General features: G+C 37.3%; 1 protein-coding gene and 1 long non-coding RNA gene across 6 annotated transcripts in view; one reads left to right on the top strand and one right to left on the bottom strand.

Moving 5' to 3' along the window:
- Window positions 1-14,713, bottom strand: part of LOC110265847 — a 25,857-nt gene extending 11,144 nt beyond the window's left edge. The window contains exons 1-3 of one of the 3 annotated variants that reach the window (XR_002352292.1): window positions 14,702-14,713; window positions 6,889-6,964; window positions 5,448-6,493 (exon numbers count right to left, since the gene is read on the bottom strand). This is a non-coding gene — a long non-coding RNA (uncharacterized LOC110265847). Of the gene's footprint in view, window positions 1-5,447; window positions 6,494-6,888; window positions 7,998-14,701 lie in introns of those variants that run through there. The other 2 variants (XR_002352290.1, XR_002352291.1) reach the window with 2 other exon arrangements.
- LOC107613721 lies at window positions 756-5,066 on the top strand. 3 transcript variants are annotated; one of them, XM_021109246.1, is made up of 14 exons: window positions 756-1,084; window positions 1,414-1,452; window positions 1,559-1,612; window positions 1,713-1,776; window positions 1,905-1,963; window positions 2,312-2,436; window positions 2,509-2,550; window positions 2,921-2,979; window positions 3,171-3,250; window positions 3,448-3,486; window positions 3,903-3,965; window positions 4,042-4,089; window positions 4,173-4,330; window positions 4,362-4,475. In XM_021109246.1, the coding sequence occupies exons 1-14, from the start codon at window positions 947-949 to the stop codon at window positions 4,387-4,389; spliced, it is 996 nt and encodes a 331-aa protein (XP_020964905.1). In that variant the 5' UTR covers window positions 756-946; the 3' UTR covers window positions 4,390-4,475. The 3 variants fall into 3 exon arrangements, with proteins under 3 accessions (XP_020964905.1, XP_020964906.1, XP_016171329.1); XM_016315843.2 differs by lacking the exon at window positions 4,362-4,475 and adding an exon at window positions 4,769-5,066 and having other exon boundaries at window positions 757-1,084; window positions 4,173-4,298; XM_021109247.1 differs by lacking the exon at window positions 2,509-2,550.

Below are 19,603 nucleotides of genomic sequence, written 5' to 3'. Positions count from 1 at the left end.
CACTTATAAATTAATCATTGTACCAAGCAAATACTTAAGAAATATACTACTTTTACTTGAAACTACTCGTGCACTATGATAGAATGGTAAAACAGATTAAATTCGTCGAATTCACACACCAAAAAATGTTGGTTGAGCAGAAATTTTAAATCCGCCAACCTTAAAAAACCCACTAAATCCACTCCGCTGAACCGGACCTTTAGTGTGGCATGACGACCAGTCTATTAGTCCTTATTTATTTTTAAAAAAAAGTGAAATATTTATGTAATGCTTCTCTTTTTCTATATTTTTATCAGAGTTTGTTTGGACGTGGTTAAATTATTAGAAAAAGATATTTTTTAAAAGAGAAAAGCTCTTTTTAGTATGTTAAAAAAAATTTAGTAAAAATAAAAATATTATAAAAATAGAGTTTTGCTATCTGTACCCTAAAAATAGAGGTTAAGCATATCATACAAAAAATATTTTAATGCTATTTATTTGTTTTATGTATTGAAAACGTTAAAAAAAAAAAATATTTTTGCAATAAATGACAAAACATTTTTTTAATCTTATGCTTAACATGTGGTTTTAGAGCTAATTTAATTTTTTTACCCAAAAAAATATAATGCTATTCTAAAATTATTAGTTTTTTTGGATGAAAAAATTTATTAGGCTAATTGGGCTTTAATAAATGGGCTATTATAAGGCCCAATAGTTTTTAAAAAAGAACTGAACCAAAAAATCTAGCGGTGTAAGAGAATAGTTAACTTTCACCAACGTTGGTGAAAAAAGATGCCGGACCATTGAATCATTCACCCTCTTCTCTCCCCCCTCAGCCGTCAACCGTAGCTCTGCACTCCTCTTTGGCTCTCTCAATCGTCTCTCTTGGCTCTCATTCCGTGAAGCTCCTTCGGTTCATCTTTTCTCATTGCTTCTACTGAGGAGATAAATCGGAAAAAACGTCACAATGAGGAATGCAAGTAAGAGGAAGAGAGAACCCCAACATGGACCACAACAAAACAAGAAACATTCCACGAAACCACCTTCTCGATCTCAAGCTAACCCTAAGCCCCACGAGGAGTACTTCGAGGAGAAGCGCAACTTGGTAAGCACGCTTTACTTGCTTCTGCTTCCACAATGTAGCTTTTATTTTTATTGGGAAAGATATATTGTATATGCTCAACATTTGATGATGATTTCAATTTTAAGTTTTATTTCGATTCAATTTTACTCTTAATGTTCTATTTGTTTCAATTATACCTTTTCTTTCAATTTTTTATGGTCAAAGATTAGTCAGTTTTGTTTTTCATTTTTCAAATATTAGATATATAGTAAAATTTCAAATAGTAGATAAATGATTCCCTTGAATTTATCCATCAGTATACATGTATGCTTCTACTGATAAATAAATATTTGTTGATTTGTGTTTTTTAGGAAGATTTGTGGAGAGAAGTTTTCCTTGTTGGAACAGAGGTTTGTTAATTTTTTTAGAATTACTAGTTTCTTAAGCTGATTATTGAATTGTCCTCCTTTTTTGTCCTTTTTCTTTCTTACCTCCTCCATCGTATTATAATGCCAGTGGGATCAATTGGATTCTGTATATCAGTACAAGTGGAGTTTCTCTAATCTGGAAGTGAGTTTAGTTGTCAAATACAAGTTTTCCTTTGATTTTGTAGTTCTGTATTTGGTCTTAAGAATTTAGCTTAATAATTTGATCTCTAAATTGTTTTTAGGATGCATTTGAAGAGGGCGGTGTTCTACATGGGAAAAGGGTTTACCTTTTTGGTTGCACTGAGCGTAAGTATTTCTAGCCTTTTATTTGTTTTGTTTCATTACTTTGCATCCCTATTGACGATATTTATGTAGGTTAACATTGTCACTTATTTTGGGCATTCATCTATATATGTTTTTGACATGGTATGCAGCTCAACAAGTCTGCTTTAAAGATGTAGAAAAAGTTATCTTCGTACCTATTATTGTCGCTGTAAGTTTCCGACTCAAACTGAGCTCTGTCTACATTAAAATCTTCTAGCTAAGTTGATCATTGCTTGAGGTATCTTTTATTTATACTTTTATCATGAAAAATAAATTCTTTATTAGGCAAATATCAATAGCTTGATTCGTGACTTGTGAGTTGATCCAGGTATTGGGCATAATATGAAATACTTATGTTTAACTATGTCTAGATTTGCTGTAGAAATTCCTGTTCACCTATTGTTGGTTAAAAAAATCGGGATTATTTTTGCAACTTTACCAACTTTGATAATTACAAAACGTAATTTTCACTATTGTTTTAATTTTAAAAATGCTCCAACTTCCTTGTGTAAAATAGGTAGTATCACCTTTCCCACCATCTGATAAAATTGGGATTACCTCTGTTCAAAGAGAGAATGAAGAGATTGTTCCCATGAAACAAATGAAAATGGATTGGATCCCATATATGCCCCCAAAGGACCGGTAATTTGTCTACCCTTCGTGTTTTATTTAATTTTGGTGCTTGTCTTTATATATTGTATTCAATGGTGACAGATTGAAGTCTCAAGTATTTATCTTGAGTTGCACCCAAAGGAGGTACGACACTATCTTCTCTATTCCCCCTCGGTATCAATAGCTTGCTTCACAATTTCAGGTTGCAAAATGAGTATGGTATATCCATTGAAAGCGAGTGTGTTAGGATGAATATGTTACTCTGGTAAAATGCAGTAGTGGAGCACAAGTTTTTATGTTCTCTGTTGTTTTATGATGTACCTTCCATCACTTGTTTTCTTGTTTAACTGACTAATGTATAGGGGACCCCAATCTTAAAGCCATAATGTTATTATGTGCCTAAAACAGATATCCTATAATTTAAATGAGATACTTATCTTTCCCATAAAATTATTCATCTTGTATGAAAATGTTGATGACTTTTATTTTATGTGTGATATACTCTGTGATTCAGGTCTGCTTTAAAACATCTAAAGTTGGAACAAGTAAAAAAGTACGAGTACTGCTTGCCATGTGAGTTTCTGGCTTTCCTTTACGGTATCATTGATCACATTAATGTGTTGACCATTTCTATCTGATAGAACAAAGAAGATAAGATGCCGTCTTTCTATTATTATTATAAAGAAGATTAAGATGCCGTCTTTTTATTATTCTTGTAAAGAAGATTTGATTAATTGTGTCCTTTAATATCATTCTTTCTGAAGATTTCTACCATCCATTCAAGGAAGATGAACTTGAACAAAGTACCGAGGTTCAAATATTGTTTCCAACAGAGCCGAAGCCGGTAACTATGATTGTTAAAACTTTTGTCTATTGAAATGGCAATCTTTGTGTTGCTTGAGATCCCCACTTTATATGCATGTTTAAATATTCATTTCACTGCTAAATTCTGTCAGAGTATCATTGTATCAACAGTAGTAGGAAGTTTAGTGCCATATATGGTTTTTGTTCTCCCATACTATTGTTTACTTTTTATCGCAGGTCTTTGGTACATTTGATTGGGAGTTTGACGATCTTGAGGTAACAGATTAACTTTCTGATGTTTATGATTTTGTCGGGTTAAACTTGCTAGAAGATAAATTTTAATGTGGAAATTAGAAAAGTTGACATTTCCCCATACAATCATATATAATAGCCAGTAATCATGATGCCTGGAGTTTTCTTTTTATTTGCAGCGCATTCTTCAATTATATTCTCTTTACAGATAAGAAACATCTATTTTTGAAATTCAGTCTAAAGAATCTTGACATATCTTTATTGAGAGACGGGAAGCTCAAAGCTTGAGGAGAGAAGCTTCTATTTTTCTTTTTTTACCCCAATCCTTTTACTTTCTCTGCATTGAACCTCCTCATAAAGTAGCATCAAATAGAAGATAGCTGGAAAATAATATGATAATAGACAAATCTTTGAGTGCATACTTGCTTTATATTTCACAGGAGTTCACTAATGCTGTCATACAAGATGAGGAATTATCAGCAGATCAAAAAGATGCCTTCAAGGTACCTAGTAAATGAGAAAGGTGCATGTTTCCAACTTTACCAGGCAGGATTTTGGCTGATCCTTTCTTTGTTATAGGAATTTGTCAAGGAAAGAGTACGTGAAGCAAAGAAAGCTAATAAAGAGGTAATTTTCTTTGGTTTTGCAGACCTTGTTTTGTTGCCATCTGCTTCTGCTTTTTTCATTTTTCACTGATTTTGTCTTCGTAGGCAAGGGAAGCTCGGAGAAAAGCCGTTGAGGAAATGAGTGAGGAAACTAAAGCTGCATTTGAAAATATAAGATTTTACAAATTCTATCCTGTGCAAAGTCCAGATGCTCCTGATGTGTCAAAGAAGGTAAGCGGACATGCTAATATGAAGATATTTAAATTCCAAGTTATCTTGCGGACATCCTAATAATTTGACAAGCATCACTTGTGAACATTAAGGAATCAAATTGTGTCCTTAAAACTGGTATTCTTTCATGTAACATACTGATAATGAAGATAAAAAAGAGTGGCAAGCAATTTTAGTCAATCTCTTGTGAACTCTATCATTTACATGGATATGTACCTGATAAATTACAATGAAGTTATCAAAGTTAACTGATGGAAATAAAGATTACATTTCTCTTTAATCTTTCGATTATAAATGTGAAGTAAAGAATTGGTCAAAGATCACTAGTTCTTTCTCCAGATTTATGATGTGTGTGTGTGTTGGCATGTCTTTTTGGTATCCATGAGAAATACTGCTGAATTTATGATACTTTTCTGTCATTAGTTTTCTGTCGCATTCAAAATGATGCTCTGTAATTCTTTTATTGGCAGTGTGAAGTCATTAACAGGTATTATGGAAAGGCTCATGAGTATCTGTGATTTGCTCCCAGACGACGATGTTGACGGCTTAAAACTTTTCATGCTTGTTTTGCGTGTAGCTAGAAGTGGTCTGGTTGTTGTTTACCGTAGTATCATCTCAGTGGCGTAGTTATTAAGATCGAACAGGTAATTAACTCTATCATAGTATTGGGTCATTGGATTACTAGTGCAACCATTGAATCACTAATTGATCTGTTAGATCGGTTATAATTAAATAGGTATATATAATTATATTTCATTCTTTTCATAATAAGTATTTTTTTAATTTTATTTTGGTAGATTGAATTGGTTGAACCTCAAATCAGTAGCTAGAACAATTCAATTATCAGAACCTTGACAATTACAATTTTTTTCCTTGTAGTATATGGTTATGTTCTAACTTCAATTTGGCCAAGATCATGTTGAGCAAGTTATATGAAGTGAGATGTTAGTAAGACCTAGGTTTATAACGTTTTTTTTTTTTCTACACATGAACCTTATTTGGTGCGCTCACTATAGATAGATGCTTCAGTGCCTTTTTATACAAATAGCTCCATTCTTGCAAGAGGCACTGGACCTTATCAATTAACATATAAAAAGATGTAAAATACAATCAGTAAAATCTTGTGAATGAGCATTTGCATTTAGGTACTGTTCCTTCATATGGGGCATAAACCGTTTGTAAGATTCAATAAATCCAAAAATTGCCAAGTAAAATCTATTGTGCAACCTCCATTTCATAATCAATAAAATTCTTGGGTGAGTTGCATTAAAAATCTTGAAACTTGAAAGCTTCTCTTTATCGGTGATCAATTTTTGAAACCGCTCATTCATCAGAACAATGCCCTATAAAGATGATAACTTCATTGTATCACTTCTTATTGACAAATCTCATTCAAGAAAATGTAGAAGATTCTCTAGCAGTCCTTGTCTCTTTCGACTCATGTAACAACTTAGATCTTCAGTAGACTGATTTTTAAACTTTATACGTTGGCAATTTACAAAATCTACGTGATACGGTTAGTCTCAGATTTGAATCTACTGCTAAAAAATAATAATATGGATGCAACGAAATTTGCCAATGCTGATTGAATAGCAAAGGGAGCCGCTCAAGATGATGTTAGAACAACAAAAGGAATGAAATTAAATAACCCTTAAGACATTATACATAAAACTAAATGTGACAGCATGAAATAAATTCATTAACCAAAATCAAACTTCAGCAACTAAAATTGAGTCCGATGCAACGATAAGCCAAAACAACATTTGTTTAAAAGGAAGAAAAATACAAATCAGTAAAAGAAAAAAAAATAAAATGAAACCCCAACTATAATCAAATACAAGACCTAAAGCAAGCTAAAACTCGTGCTATTAATCAAACCTCAACTATGCTATAAACAAATTCAGGCAATGAATTAAGCATGCAAGAAAGGTTCAATTCATGCAAGAAACAAGTTTTTCTAATTTCTAGGAGCTACTGGGCAAATTGCTCAGATGATTTGGATTTATTCAACAATAGCATGGGGAAAAATTACCACTGATGAACTAAAACAAGCTTAGAAATGAGAAATTAAGTAAAAGCAAAGGATCAACAACAACAATAGTAAGAATAAGAAAATTGGTACCCTGCTAGTAACTTTCTTATTTTCCAGAGGTAGAATAGCGAGATAAATGCAACCTTTGATCTTAAATCTGTGACTAAAATTGAAGAAAAAAGAATCAAGTTATATCAATACGGACAAATTAGAAATTCAAAATCAAAGTAGCAACTAATTATGTCAAATACTCGAGCTACAAACAAATTCAGCAACCAAAATCCAATTAAATTCACAAAGTAAAAATAAGCTTCAGCAACTTCTATTTCTTCTTCTTCTCACCATAATGCACAGCTTTTAGAAAGAAAGTGAGCAAGAATCAACTGCAAAAGTAAAAATGAAATAACTATAATCAAATAAAAGACGTAAAGCAAAGCTAAATCTGATGCTATGATCAAAGCCTAACTATGCAAAAAATCAAACATGCAGAATAAAAAATGCAGAGACCTAAAACGAAGCATGTGACTGAGTAGAAGCAAAAATAAAAAATGCAGAGACCAGACATCATCAAGAACAATAGCTTTTGCAATCGAATTGCGGCATCCATCGGGGAAACACGTAGTTTGGATTCAAGCTTTCATTCCCCATAATGAACCCCAGATCCTTGCTCTCAGCTACTCCACATTTGGGTTTTGACTTTGTAGTGTAGGTTAGGATTTTGATAATTTTGAGAGCTATTGTCAGTGTGAGAGTGTTTGAATTCAATTTTACTGACAATTCAAAAATATAGTCTACTGAAAATTGGATTTTGTGCGCGCGCGTGTGTTTGTTTTCAAGCTACAATATCACTTTTACCGCGTTATGGTGAGATAATCAGATCATGTTAATGAATCTGATGAGGAAGTAATTGTTTTGGAGGAAGCAGATGTAAAATCAGGTATTGAGGATTATTCCAAGAGTCTGGTGGGGAGAATTATGACAGATCGGAAGTTTGGTATGGGAACTATTGAAAGTGCTATCACTGCTATCTAGAACCATCCAGAGGGATTTAGAATCAAAAGCCATGGAGACAATTATTAGTTTTTCTTTGCCAATGAAACTTATCTGCTCAGAGTGGAGAGGGGTTCTCCATGACTAATAAAATAGTTTGTAATTCATCTAACGCAATGGAATTCAGATATGAAGATTGCAAAAGATGACTATTCGAGAATCCCTATGTGGATCCAAATGTGGGATATACCGGAGTTTTGTAAAATAAAAGAAGTGGCAAGGAGGATAGGGGAAAAAATTGAAAACGTCTTAGATATTGATTTCTTTATAATGAGGTCTAAGGAAGACATAATTATGAAGGTGATAGTAAAAGTGGATGTTACTAAAACACTCAAATAAATCATGAAGCTGATTAGCCTAAATAAAAAGATATTCGTGCTACAATTGAAGTATGAAAAGTTTGAAGTTTATTGCTGTTTTATGGAGTTTTAGAATATAAAACACGAAACTGCAATCAACTCCTTGCAATTTCAGAAGTAGAAGCAAAAGAATGGTTGAAATGGAGGCCTGATCTAAAAGCTGAATAGGTAGGATGGAGAATTAAGGAGATGAAAGAAAATCAAAGCCCTAATTTGGCAAGGAAGAACACTGTTGCAAATCTAATGGGTAAGAAACCTATCCATATTAGCTTATTAAAAAACTTTGCTAAATTATCTGTTCAGGAAAGTAGGAGCCCAAGAGCCTCGGAAGAAAACAAAAGCAACACAGTTCCATCGTTTGATATTAGTCTCCCTACAAGTAATTTGACTGACCAGAACAGCTTTTAAATTGGTGCAAATCACAAGAATGATAGGAAGAGTAATAAGAGACAGAAGATCAAGCATCTCGCTAGGAGAGGTGGATCAAGAGAACCAATAATCAGTATGTTAGGGGAAAAACGAAGAACAGATGTGATGAAATTGCAGGCAGGTCACGAGGACTGGAGAGTTATGGAAGGAAAGAACTGAAGGGTGCCAACCCAAATATGGCACTCCAAATGCAATGAAGCTGATGATGTGAAATTGCCGAGATTTGGAGAAACCCCTGACAATTCACAACATCAAAAGGATAATGAGATCCCATTCTCTCGAGGTGATGTTTTTATGTGAGACTAAACATCAAACCTCATTTGTTAATGGTCAGTTACGAACATGTGATTTTAAAGAAAACTTTTGTGTTGATACAAATGGAACAACTGGAGGTTTGGTGTTTACTTGGAAGGAAGAAGTGAAGCTATTGGTGAAAGAAAGTGGAGACTTTTACATTTGGTTCACAGTGAAAGACCAGGACCAGCAACACCACTAGAAGGTATTAGGGGTTCACCTTCATAGTGGTGATTAGATTCACAATAGCCAATTTGAAGTACTTCTTCCTATAATCCAGCAAGCAGGGAAAGATGCATGGTAACTGTGGATTTAATGCTATTATAATGTCCCATGAAAATAAGGGAGGTAGGGAGAAATCACACCAAGCGATGTAGAATTTTTAAGAGTTTATCAATAGGAGAGGATTGATTGATGCAGAATATATTGGAGATAATTATACATGGTGAAATCGGAGTTGTCAAGATAGAGCAATAAAGGAAAGACTGATGGATGGGTACTAATCTCTTCAAAATCCCGAGAAGGGTATCCTATGGCAACTGTTACCCATCTTGATGACAACGAATCGGATCATAGACCGCTCTTACTTCACACAAATTCGGAGACTCGTAAAGGCAAAAGACGATTTTGTTTCCAAGAGAGGTGGTGTAGGATAGAGGCAGTGGATACAATTGTAAATAAAAAAATTGTAAATGAGGATGAGTGGGTCGACTATGTTTCAATTGTTTTAGAAACTCAAACGTTGCAGATGTGAGTTGATGAAATGGAAATCCTCAGGGGTAGCAATAACAGGAGAACTATGGAACAATAAGAAGACAACCTTTCAATCATGAAAGAATGGCTGAATGAGTACGAGAAGGAAGAAATGCTGTGGCTGGAGGATCAATTGGCAGAAGCTTATACTATGAAAAAGTAGTTCTAGAAGGAGAAATCAAGGGTGAATTGGTTGACATAGGATGACCAAAATACTAGATTCTTTCATTCCAAGCATCAAGAAAGGAATCGAAGGAATAACATCTGGAAACTAGAGAATAAAGATGGGCAGTGGTGTACTATCCTCGAAACTATTGGAGAGAGAGCACAGAGTTACTTTGAGGGCCTGTTTTCAATAAGTTATCCTAGTGATCCATCAGAAGCTTTAGGGGGAGTAAGCAGAAATATTTCAGATAAAACTAACAGGAGGCTAACAAGGCCGATTATTGAAGATGGGATTAAGAAAGCAGTGTTTTCAATTAATGCTGAAGTAGCTCCAGGAGATGACGAATTCACCACTAAATTTTATCAGCTCTACTGGAATATCATTAAGGGAGATGTTTGTTGAGCTATTAAAAGCTTTTTTGGAGGTAACAGAATTCCAAAGAGTTTCAATCATACACAAATATGTTTGATACCAAAAGTGCCTAACGCTATAATGATGTCTCAAATCAGACCTATTAGTCTAAGCACAGTTTTCTACAAGATTATTTCTAAATTTCTTGTTCATAGAATGCAACCACTTATGAGCAGAATTATTAGTGATAATCAAAGTGCTTTCATCCGGAGTAGTCTAATTAATGATAATATTCTGGTGGCGCATGAATGTATTCATTTTTTGAAAAATAAAACCTATGGTGATAATGACTTAGCTCTAAAACTCGATATGAGTAAGGCTTATGATCGTGTGGAGTGGAGTTTTGTATGGTTTGTTGTGGAGAAATTTAATTTCTGTAATAGATGGATAGAGTGGATGAAGGAGTGTGTGTCAACTATTTCTTATTCTGTTATTGTGGATGGTTCACCATTGGTTTTTTCAAGCCAACTAGAAGGCTCCGACAAGAAGATCCCTTCTCTCTATACCTATTTTTAATTTGTGCAGAGGAAATTTTCTATCTGCTCCACAAAGCAGAACAGAATAACCTATTTTAGAGGCTTCGGTTGAATAGTAAATGCCCAACCATCAATCATCTATTATTTGCAGATATTTCTATCCTATTTTACAAGGAAAACTAGCAAAGTTGCATTAATTTACAAGCCATTTTATAGTTGTACAGTAGCCTAAGTGGCCAAGAAGTCAATTTGAATGAATCAGTGGTATTTTTTTAGCAAGAATACTCAACAAGAGGTAAGAAGCGAGTTGGCGGATCTACTTGGAGTTCCGAATGTGGGTACTCAAGATAAATATATGGGCTTGCCCTCCATGGTTAATAGATCGAAGAAGGAGACTTTTTCTTACATGAAGGACAAAGTCACAAAAAAACTGAATTACTGGAAGAGAAATCTGCTATCAGTTAGCAGAAGAGAAATCCTAATCAAAATAATAAGCATTGCTATTCCTATATACTTACTAAGTTGTTTAATGCTACTTGAGACATTAATCGATGACCTACATAGGTTAATGATGAAATTTTGGTGGGGCAGAAACATAATGAAAGGAATATGCATTGGCACAGCTAGGATACATTAAGCAGAGATAAACGGGAAGGTGGTTTAGGATTCAAAAACATAAAAGTTTTAATCTAGCAATGTTGGAAAAACAGGGATGGAGATTATTAACCAAGTCTCATTCTCTATTCTACAAAATATTTAAAAATAAATATTACAAGCTAACCTCTTTTCTTGAAGCAAAAAAAGGGGAATAGACCATCTCGGGCATGGCAGAGTCTCTTGGAGGGAAGAAATATTTTGGAAAAGAGCGTGAAATGGGCTTGGTTCAGAGATGAACCCCCTTTTCGATTTCCACCAAATGAGCTGGGTAACTGATAAACCCCGATTTCGTGATTTATCTTGTGCTTATTTTGGGGAATTTTACCACCTTTTTCCACAGTTATTCAATGAAATAGCATGGTTTTGTAATTCTCCCTTGAATTTTGCTTAAGTGTAAAAATATGCTTTTAGGCTTTAAATTGGTAATTTTGATTCACTTTAATTCCATTCCATGCTTTGATATGTGTATTGAGTGATTTCAGGTTTATAAGGCAAGTATTGGATGGAAGAAATGAGTAGAAAAGCATACAAAGGGGAGAATGCATGAAGAAACAAAGATTGGGAATGTATCAAGGGACGCACACGCGCACAAGGCGCGCACGCACAAAAAAAAAAAGTGGTCTCGCCCATAGACGTGTACGCGTACATGCCGCGTCCGCGCGGATGGAAAATTTGCCAATTGACGCACACGCGCACATGGCGCGCACACGCTAATACTCTTACATGGCCCACTTAAAGGCAAAACGCTGGGGGCGATTTCTGAGCTGCCCAGGCCCAAATCCAACTTGTTTCTGAGTGTATTTCATGCAGAATTGAAGTCCAAGCAAAAGAGGAGCAATTAGTTTTAGCCAACATGAGCCTTTAGTTAGTTTTCTAGAGAGAGAAGCTCCCTCTTCTCTCTAGAATTAGGTTAGGATTATGTTAGATTATCTTAGATTCATGTTTAATTACTTAATTTCATCTTGTTTCTTTTATAATTTCTCATCTCTACATCTTGATTCTCTTAATTGTGATGCTAATTTCTCATTTTGCTCTCTTTTGTAATGATGAACTTATGTTAGATTTGGTTTACATTTAATGCAATTTTGATGTTGATGTTTCTTTAATTGATGAATTGAGTTATGATCTTACTTTTCTTGCACTTAGTAGTTGTTAGATTTTATTATTTTGGCAAAATTATGATGTTTACTTTTATTGCACTCTATGTGTTTGATGAAATGTTCTCCTTGGTTTTTGAGTAGTTTTGTCAACTCTTGGTCTAAGCCAAGGGAATTGGGTAAACTTGAGTAATTGAGTATGATGGAATTGGTGCATTGAGAACCCATGGTGATCGATTTGATACCCATTGACGCTAACCCACTACTAAGTTAATTAGTAGGTAGGTTAGGACTTAAGAGTTGATGTGATCAAACCTATTTGACGTACTTCAAGCTTAGGAGTAAATGTTACGTACTTAAAGCTTTTGGGAAGTAGACTTAATAGGTTGGCCTCTCATAATTATCAATATTCGGTTTGTTGACAAGGATGGTGATCTCGATTACCTAAGTCTTAGCCAAGAGTTCTCTATTTTGCTTTCTTTACTCACTTGCTTGATTTACTTTCTTTCCATCTCATGAACCAAAACCCCCCTCTTTACCCCTTCATAGCCAATAACTAAGCACTACATTGTTTCCTAGGGAGACGACTCGGCGTCTAAATACTTCAGTTAATTCTTATTGGGGTTTGTTCTTTGTGACAACCGATAATATTTTGATTGTGAGAGTTGTTCGTTGGTTTAGAGCTATGCTTACAACGAAGTAATTCTTTTCTATAAGAAGAAATTCTAGACCATCGAAAAAAATCATCATAAATCAAAATGGCGCCGTTGCCGGGGAACACAATGGTGCTATGTTATTAGCTATTGTATATATTGTGAATAGTTTGAATTTTGGTTTATTTGCTAGTTTTTTCTAGTTTAGGATTTTATCTTCTTTGTTTCTTATTAATCTTTGTTTTTATTTTATTTTCTCTTTCACTATGAATTCTCATCCTTTTGGCTATGAGTGTAGTTCAAACTATGTTGTAGGAAATGAAAGCTCCAATGAGGATATACATTAAGGATTTGGAAATCAAAGATGGGAGGAACCTCGAGCTTATGAACCACCTTCATGGCAACAACCTCCTACGAACTCTTATGGGTATAATCCTGATCCTAATGTGTATCAATCCAATGTGTGTGATGACCCTCATTGTGGTTGTCAACCACAATCACCATATGCATGTGATCCCACTCCTCAATATAGCCATACACCATACTCACAAGCCTCACACCACCATTCAACTCCATATGACCATAACTCATACACACCATATCAATCACCATATAAACCACATCTAGAACAACCACTATTCCAACATCAATACTCCCTAGAACCACAAATTTCACATACACCATCTCAAGAATTCCATCAATATAAACCACCTTCCAACATTAATAATCTTCCCTTAAAAAATGAATCAAAACTTCCACCACCACCTTCCGACAAAGCCTTCATATTAGAATCGAGAGACCTTGAATCTCGCATCTTAAGGCGACAAGAGGAGGATGAAACTCAATTTAAGGAGTTAAGAGCAAGGATAGCTAGCATGGTAGAAGCTGTGAATCACCTAACATCCCACCTAAGCTCATGCACCCTAAGTACCCCCATTGTTGAATATGGAGAAACAATCAAGGAGTTTGGTGAGAAAATGAACTTAAGGCTCCATGGTGAGGAAGAAGAGTTGAAGCAAGAAGAGCAACAAGAGGAGAAGATGGAGATTAGCGAACAAAAGGAAGTAGTGGATGGATGTTTGGAATATGTTGAGCACATAACGGATGTTGAAGAGGAGAGTAAAGTTGCGAAAGTAAACGGAGAGTTGAAGGAAATTGATCAAGAAGTGGATTCCATCACTAGTGATTTTTTGCCCACATTAATCAATCCCCTTGACGATCTTGTTGAGTCTTCTCCCAGTGGATTAGAATGCAATGTTGAGAAGGGTGTGCCACCTCCAAAACCCATTGTAAGTGAAGAACTGGAAGAAGTGTTCCAAGCAACAAGCCCTCCTGTCTATGATGATTCCACATCCACATATGATCCTTTCGAATTTGAAGAGTCTCTCCCCAAAATGCTTAGACTTGATGGTGAGGTAGACTTCACTAGACCTCCTATCTATGATGAGAGTGATGGGGAGGAGATAGAAGAAGTTGGTGAAGAAGAATGTGAACTTGAGGAAGCTTGGCAAGCTGAGAAACTTGAAAAACCTTGCCAAGTGGTGGAAGCCTCTAGAAGAAGATGGACGAGAGTAGAGCATGCTTTATCAAGACCTTTGGGAACTCCTCCACCTAGTTCACCATCCAATCCTTCGCTTGAGTGGGTAAAACTTCTAACTCTCAGCTTTATTATCCCACTTGAGTATGGTCTACTTGAGACGGATGGCCAACTTAGGGCGCTTTTTGGGATTAAGCGAAAGAGAAGGATGCTTAGTGGTTGGTGTTCTAAATGTAGACTCATTATGGTTGAAAGCTCAAAATTGAAGAACATGAATTGGTGTAATGCTCAATTAAATGGGTCCAGGAGAGTAGTTTAGTGCTTTCATGAGAATTCTGCTTTCTCGTCGCCCGGATAAAGTCAAGGCAATCAACTAGAAGATGGGTGCGAGGACAAGATATGGGATCCTAGGTTACCCTATGAGAGTCAATTTTGGGAGCTCATGTCTTGGAGAGAACCTCATTCAAGCTTAGTGAAGAAGGTTGGAACTTCTGACAACCGATTGAAGGACAAGCACTCTTGGAGGTTCAAGGATGGATACAAGCATAAGCCACCTTGACAAGGAGCCTCCCAATGTCCACCTTAAGGACTTAAACTAAAAGTGCTTGGTGGGAGACACCCCACAATGGTAAACTCTTTCCATTCTCTTGTAGATATAATGAATGAATGAATTAAGTTCCATTGTATATAATTTTTTTACTTCTTGATATATTTTGCTTGCCTGCTAAGGTGCTATTACAATCTATGCTTTAATTAGGGATAATTCTCTGAATTTGAGTTTTTGCTTGGATTGCAAGTTTCCTCAATTTGTTTGAAAAATCCCCAATATTCCAAAAATGTGTTTAATTTTTCATCTTAGCTAGTCTAGAGTCTTAGAGAAGGATGGGAAGGTTATGAGCTCTCTTTGATGCTCATTAAAAAAAAAAAAAACCAAGCCACGCGCAAGCGCATAGTGCGCGCGTGTGTCGGCTGCACAATTTTCCTTTCTGGGCCAAAGACCAGAGAGTTGTGCCACTTTTGGGCCAACTCTGTGCCTCAACCCATGCGGACGCACGCTGTATGCGTCCGCGCCACTCCTTATTTTCTCACCCACGCGTTGGCGTACTTGGCGCCTTCGCGCCCATTCCATAAGCTCAAGCCATCCACGCAAACGCGCACAGTACGCGCGCGTGTCGACGCGTCTTAGCATCACCCAGGCCAAAAGACCCGAGAGTTATGCCAACTCTGGGCCTCTTTTGTGCCTTTGGCCCAGCACACCCGCGTGGACGCGCACTGTACGCGTCCACGCCGATCCCTAATTCTCCCATCTACGCGTAAGCGCACATGGCGCTTCCGCGCCAATCCTTAATTACCTCCACCCACGTGGACGCGCACGGTGCGTGCACGTGTGGATTCAAATTTTTACGTACCCCAGGGACGCGAAGCCCTAGCGCAGTCGCACAAATCCTCTTCTCCTCTGCTCTAACGTTTCTCATTCTCCCTCTCAACCAACGTCTCTCTTCCCTTATCCCTCCACAACCAGCACTCCGGCGAGCAACCTCCGGCACACCACCACCATCTCCGTGCGCGTCCAACCCCCTTCCTCACTCCCTCTCTTCCACTCGACCCTCTCTGTCTCTGCTCTCTCTCGCAGCCAGCCTCAGCACCACCCCAAGCACCGCCGCGACCCCATTATCGCTGGCGCGAGCTCCACTGTGACGTCAAACCGTCGTTCCGCTTCACCTTCTCTTCATTTGCCCCATTCAGTTTCTACGTCCCAGGTTCTATACCCTCCCCTGTTCTGCTTCCCTTTTACTGCTTTATGTTAATTTCATTAATTAGCTAGCTTAGTTAGTTAGTTTAGTTTACTTAGGTGGTTAGCGAATCTGGGCTGAGTAGTGGATCTAGGATTAACTGAATCTTTGCTGCTGTGTGAAATTGCTCTGTTTTCTTAGATTATTCTATGTTCATTTAATCTGTGATGCTGCTTGCCTATGTTTAATTGATGAAAGGAACTGATGCTGTTCTTTGTGCTGTTTAATTTACGTTGCTGTTGAACTATTGGTTTTTTGTTGTATTCATATGAATTCATATATATGGTTTTGTGTTTTGATTGTTGATGAATTCATATGGAACCTGATTTGCTGTTTAAACTTTGAAATAGCCAATTTGCTGCTGAAATGCTGCCAGATTTTTCCTAGCCATGTTCCATGAATTAACAATGCTTTGATTGGTGTAACTAACTCTAGTTGATGATTTCTGTATCAATTAGAATTTTGTTACCTAAAGGGTTTTGAAAAATCCTCATGGGCATGTTTACAGGTTTTTGGTTATGCTCCTAATGCACTTTACTTGCTTGCAATGCTAATTTGCTATATGCATTGCATGATTGAGTAAGTTTTCAAATTTACCATAAACTTGATTTTCAATTAGAATTAAGCTCAACTTGCTTGCTTTCACAAGATTGATGGTTTCTTCTACCTATGTGGCCAGTGATTCAATTCCTATATACCCTTGGTCACATGGCGCATGAATTTTCAAATCTCACCTCAATCCCTGTGACTTGCATGCATGGTTGGAATTGGTGTTAAACGTGCTTAAATTACTTGTTTCTCAAGGTTTTGCTCTCACCAACTCTAATTCGTATAACTCTAGTGATCCTTGCATTGATTGATGACTTATTTTCTCATTAGTTGCTTTCTAGCTATACCATATTTCATCATCAATGACTTGATACATTTCATGATTGTAAACGTGCTTACATTCCTATTTTGTGCATTCCTTTTGAATTGAGCCAATAACCACCATATCACTGATTTTCAAACTGATTTCTAACTTTAATCTGTTTAACCAACTAACTTCTTTTGGTTTTCAACCTAACTCTTTTGATCATTATTTTTGATATGGTGTTTCCTAGGCTTAGTGAACGAATAATGTGCAAATGTGGTTTGAATTCTTAGTTTAAAGTATGATTTGAATTCTGAATTCTGTTACTTGCATTCCAAGAAATCTCTTTACTTTATTCACTTCATGAATATGCTTTGCTTTGAGTGCTTTGTATCTATTTGGCTATCTGTTTATACTGTATCATCTCTGTTTTTCAGGATGTCAGACAAGGGAAAGGCTATAGCCACTACCTCCAAAAAGAGGAAGCGCTCCAAGACCTCTACCTCCTCACCATATGCTAATTATGCCAAGAATCCGTTAAACGAAGAGGATAAAGAAAATCAGCTGCTGCCACCCACTGACCTGATCAAATTTCCAAACCTCTACTGCGAGCTACGCTTCTTCAGTTATAAGAAAAAAAATCTAAACATTGAGAAGAAGTTGAACTTTCCCAATGAAGTGAGGCGTGCCATAAACACCCGCATCTCAAAGTTGGGGCTAGATTTCGTTGATAGGGACTTGGGAAGGATTAACATCTCATGGGTTAAGGAGTTCTACTGTAACTTCTTCCGAGCGGGCTTGGATTCGGTGCACTTAAGGGGTAGAGAGATTATGGTCACTGAGGCTGTCATAGGGGATGCACTGCTTTGCAGAGTTGGTACTCCTGACACTTGTGCTTACCAGCAGGCAGAGGTAGCTTTCCTCTCCATGACTTTTGACTATGAGGTGCTTAAGCGCGTGATTGCCACACCAGACGCTCCCTGGGTGATGGATTCGAACAACAAGAAGCCCAAGGGGATGCTATCCACATATCTGTCTAAGGAGACTAGGACCTGGCAGCAGATATTTGCCCACTATGTCTTGCCTACCACTCACTTCTCAGAGATTCTGATGGATACGCTAGTTCTGATTGGGTGTGTCATGGAGGGGAAAGAGGTGTATTTCCCCCGGCTGATCAGGCATAGCATGTGAGGAGCTCATATTCGTGGCTTGCTACTATTTCCTACACTGCTCACTAGTTTGGTTGAGCTAGCTGATGTCCCGTGGGAGGACGACGATGTGACACAACCACCCCCAGAGGACGACGACAAGGAGGTTACCATTCCATGGGGTGGATGGGTGCACGAGAAGCCCCCGACCAGCCGCCGTTCTCGAGCGAGAGTGGTGGTTGAGGCAGCTAGACCCTCATCCTCCACGGCAGCAGGACCCGCCTCATCCTCAGCAGCCGCATCATCCTTACCACCACTACCACCAGCACCTGAGCCGACTTATTTGTTGGTACAGCACCTCCTTTACTTCATGGAGCGCTTCGAGCATCGTGTCATGCGACGTCTCGACCGCATCGACTAGGTGTTTGTATCATAGGACATCGAGCTACCGCCACTCCCAGACTCTCCCGCTTCCGACGAGCAGGATTAGGAGGAGGAGCTGGCTGAGAAGCCGACTCATCAGGATGAACCTCCAGAGACACAGGCCACCACTGAGGTCCAGCAGCCTCTTGAGGATCCACAGCCACATCCAGAGCCACAGCTAGTCATAGTCCCACAGCCTGAGCCTGAGCCACAGTCCAGCGCGATTGTTGACCCCATCCCAAGCTTCAGCAGTAGCATCAAGGCGATGCTTGATTCTAAAGTGTGGGGAGGTCACCGCTCATGACCGGTGTTTTCATTTATATGGTGAACTTTCGGACATCTATTTCTATTTTCTGCTACTTTATTTTATTTTGCACTTTATGCTTTAGATCATTTTGGGATTACTGTACATATTTGCTATTGTGGATACTTTCGTACCACCTTATTATCATTGACTTATGACTCGAGTATAAGAATTTGAATATTAGGGTGTTATAGAAATCCATCTGGAAGATTAACAGTGAGTCAAAAATTAGAATTTTTATCTGGAAATTAATACACAATGGCTTAGCAGTGAAAGAAAAGATTCATGGGCACATACCTCAAGCTGACCCATGTTGTCCTCGATGCTCTGCCGCTCTGGAATCAATGTTGCATTTGCTGATTTTTTGTCCAGAAGTCGCAAAAATCTGGAACAACTCTCTAATAGCAAGTGCGATTCCTAGGAACAACTTTCTTCAACTTGGTTGTGGTGGATCGATCTTGTGGCAACGGTGACAAATGAAAGTGAACCCAGATTGAATATGACTCAAATAGCATACCTTCTTTGGGGTTATGGTTGGGTAGGAACTCCTTGGTGTTCGATAGAAGAAAAGGACTTGGGAAAATTTTGGCCCAGACAATGAATCTCGCGTTAGAGTTCACAAGGAGTAGAAACCAGCAGCATCGAATTGATTCTTGAAAGTTTTTCTTCTTCGACATTCTCTCTTTGCTTTAGTTCATACCTTATTTCTTCTATGTTTTGAGAAACCTCTGTTTCGTAGTGAGTCCAGTTTTAGACACGATGCTTAGATCCAATTTGAGTAAACAGCTTAATTAAGTTTCTTTTAAAAAAATAATTTAAACAATAAATATTTATATTAAATGTAACTTAGGGAATTACAATTGATTTTAA

This window comes from Arachis ipaensis, chromosome B08 (genome assembly GCF_000816755.2).
Source record: "Arachis ipaensis cultivar K30076 chromosome B08, Araip1.1, whole genome shotgun sequence".
Classification (NCBI taxonomy): domain Eukaryota; kingdom Viridiplantae; phylum Streptophyta; class Magnoliopsida; order Fabales; family Fabaceae; genus Arachis; species Arachis ipaensis.
This window is presented reverse-complemented; position numbering and strand designations above follow the sequence as displayed.

Coding starts and splice junctions, on each gene's coding strand:
- LOC107613721 (XM_021109246.1), top strand. CDS start 947: ATGAGGAATGCAAGTAAGAGGAAGAGAGAACCCCAACATGGACCACAA. Junction 2,551..2,920: donor TTGAGTTGCACCCAAAGGAG/GTACGACACTAT, acceptor TCTGTGATTCAG/GTCTGCTTTAAAACATCTAA. Junction 3,487..3,902: donor GGGAGTTTGACGATCTTGAG/GTAACAGATTAA, acceptor TATATTTCACAG/GAGTTCACTAATGCTGTCAT.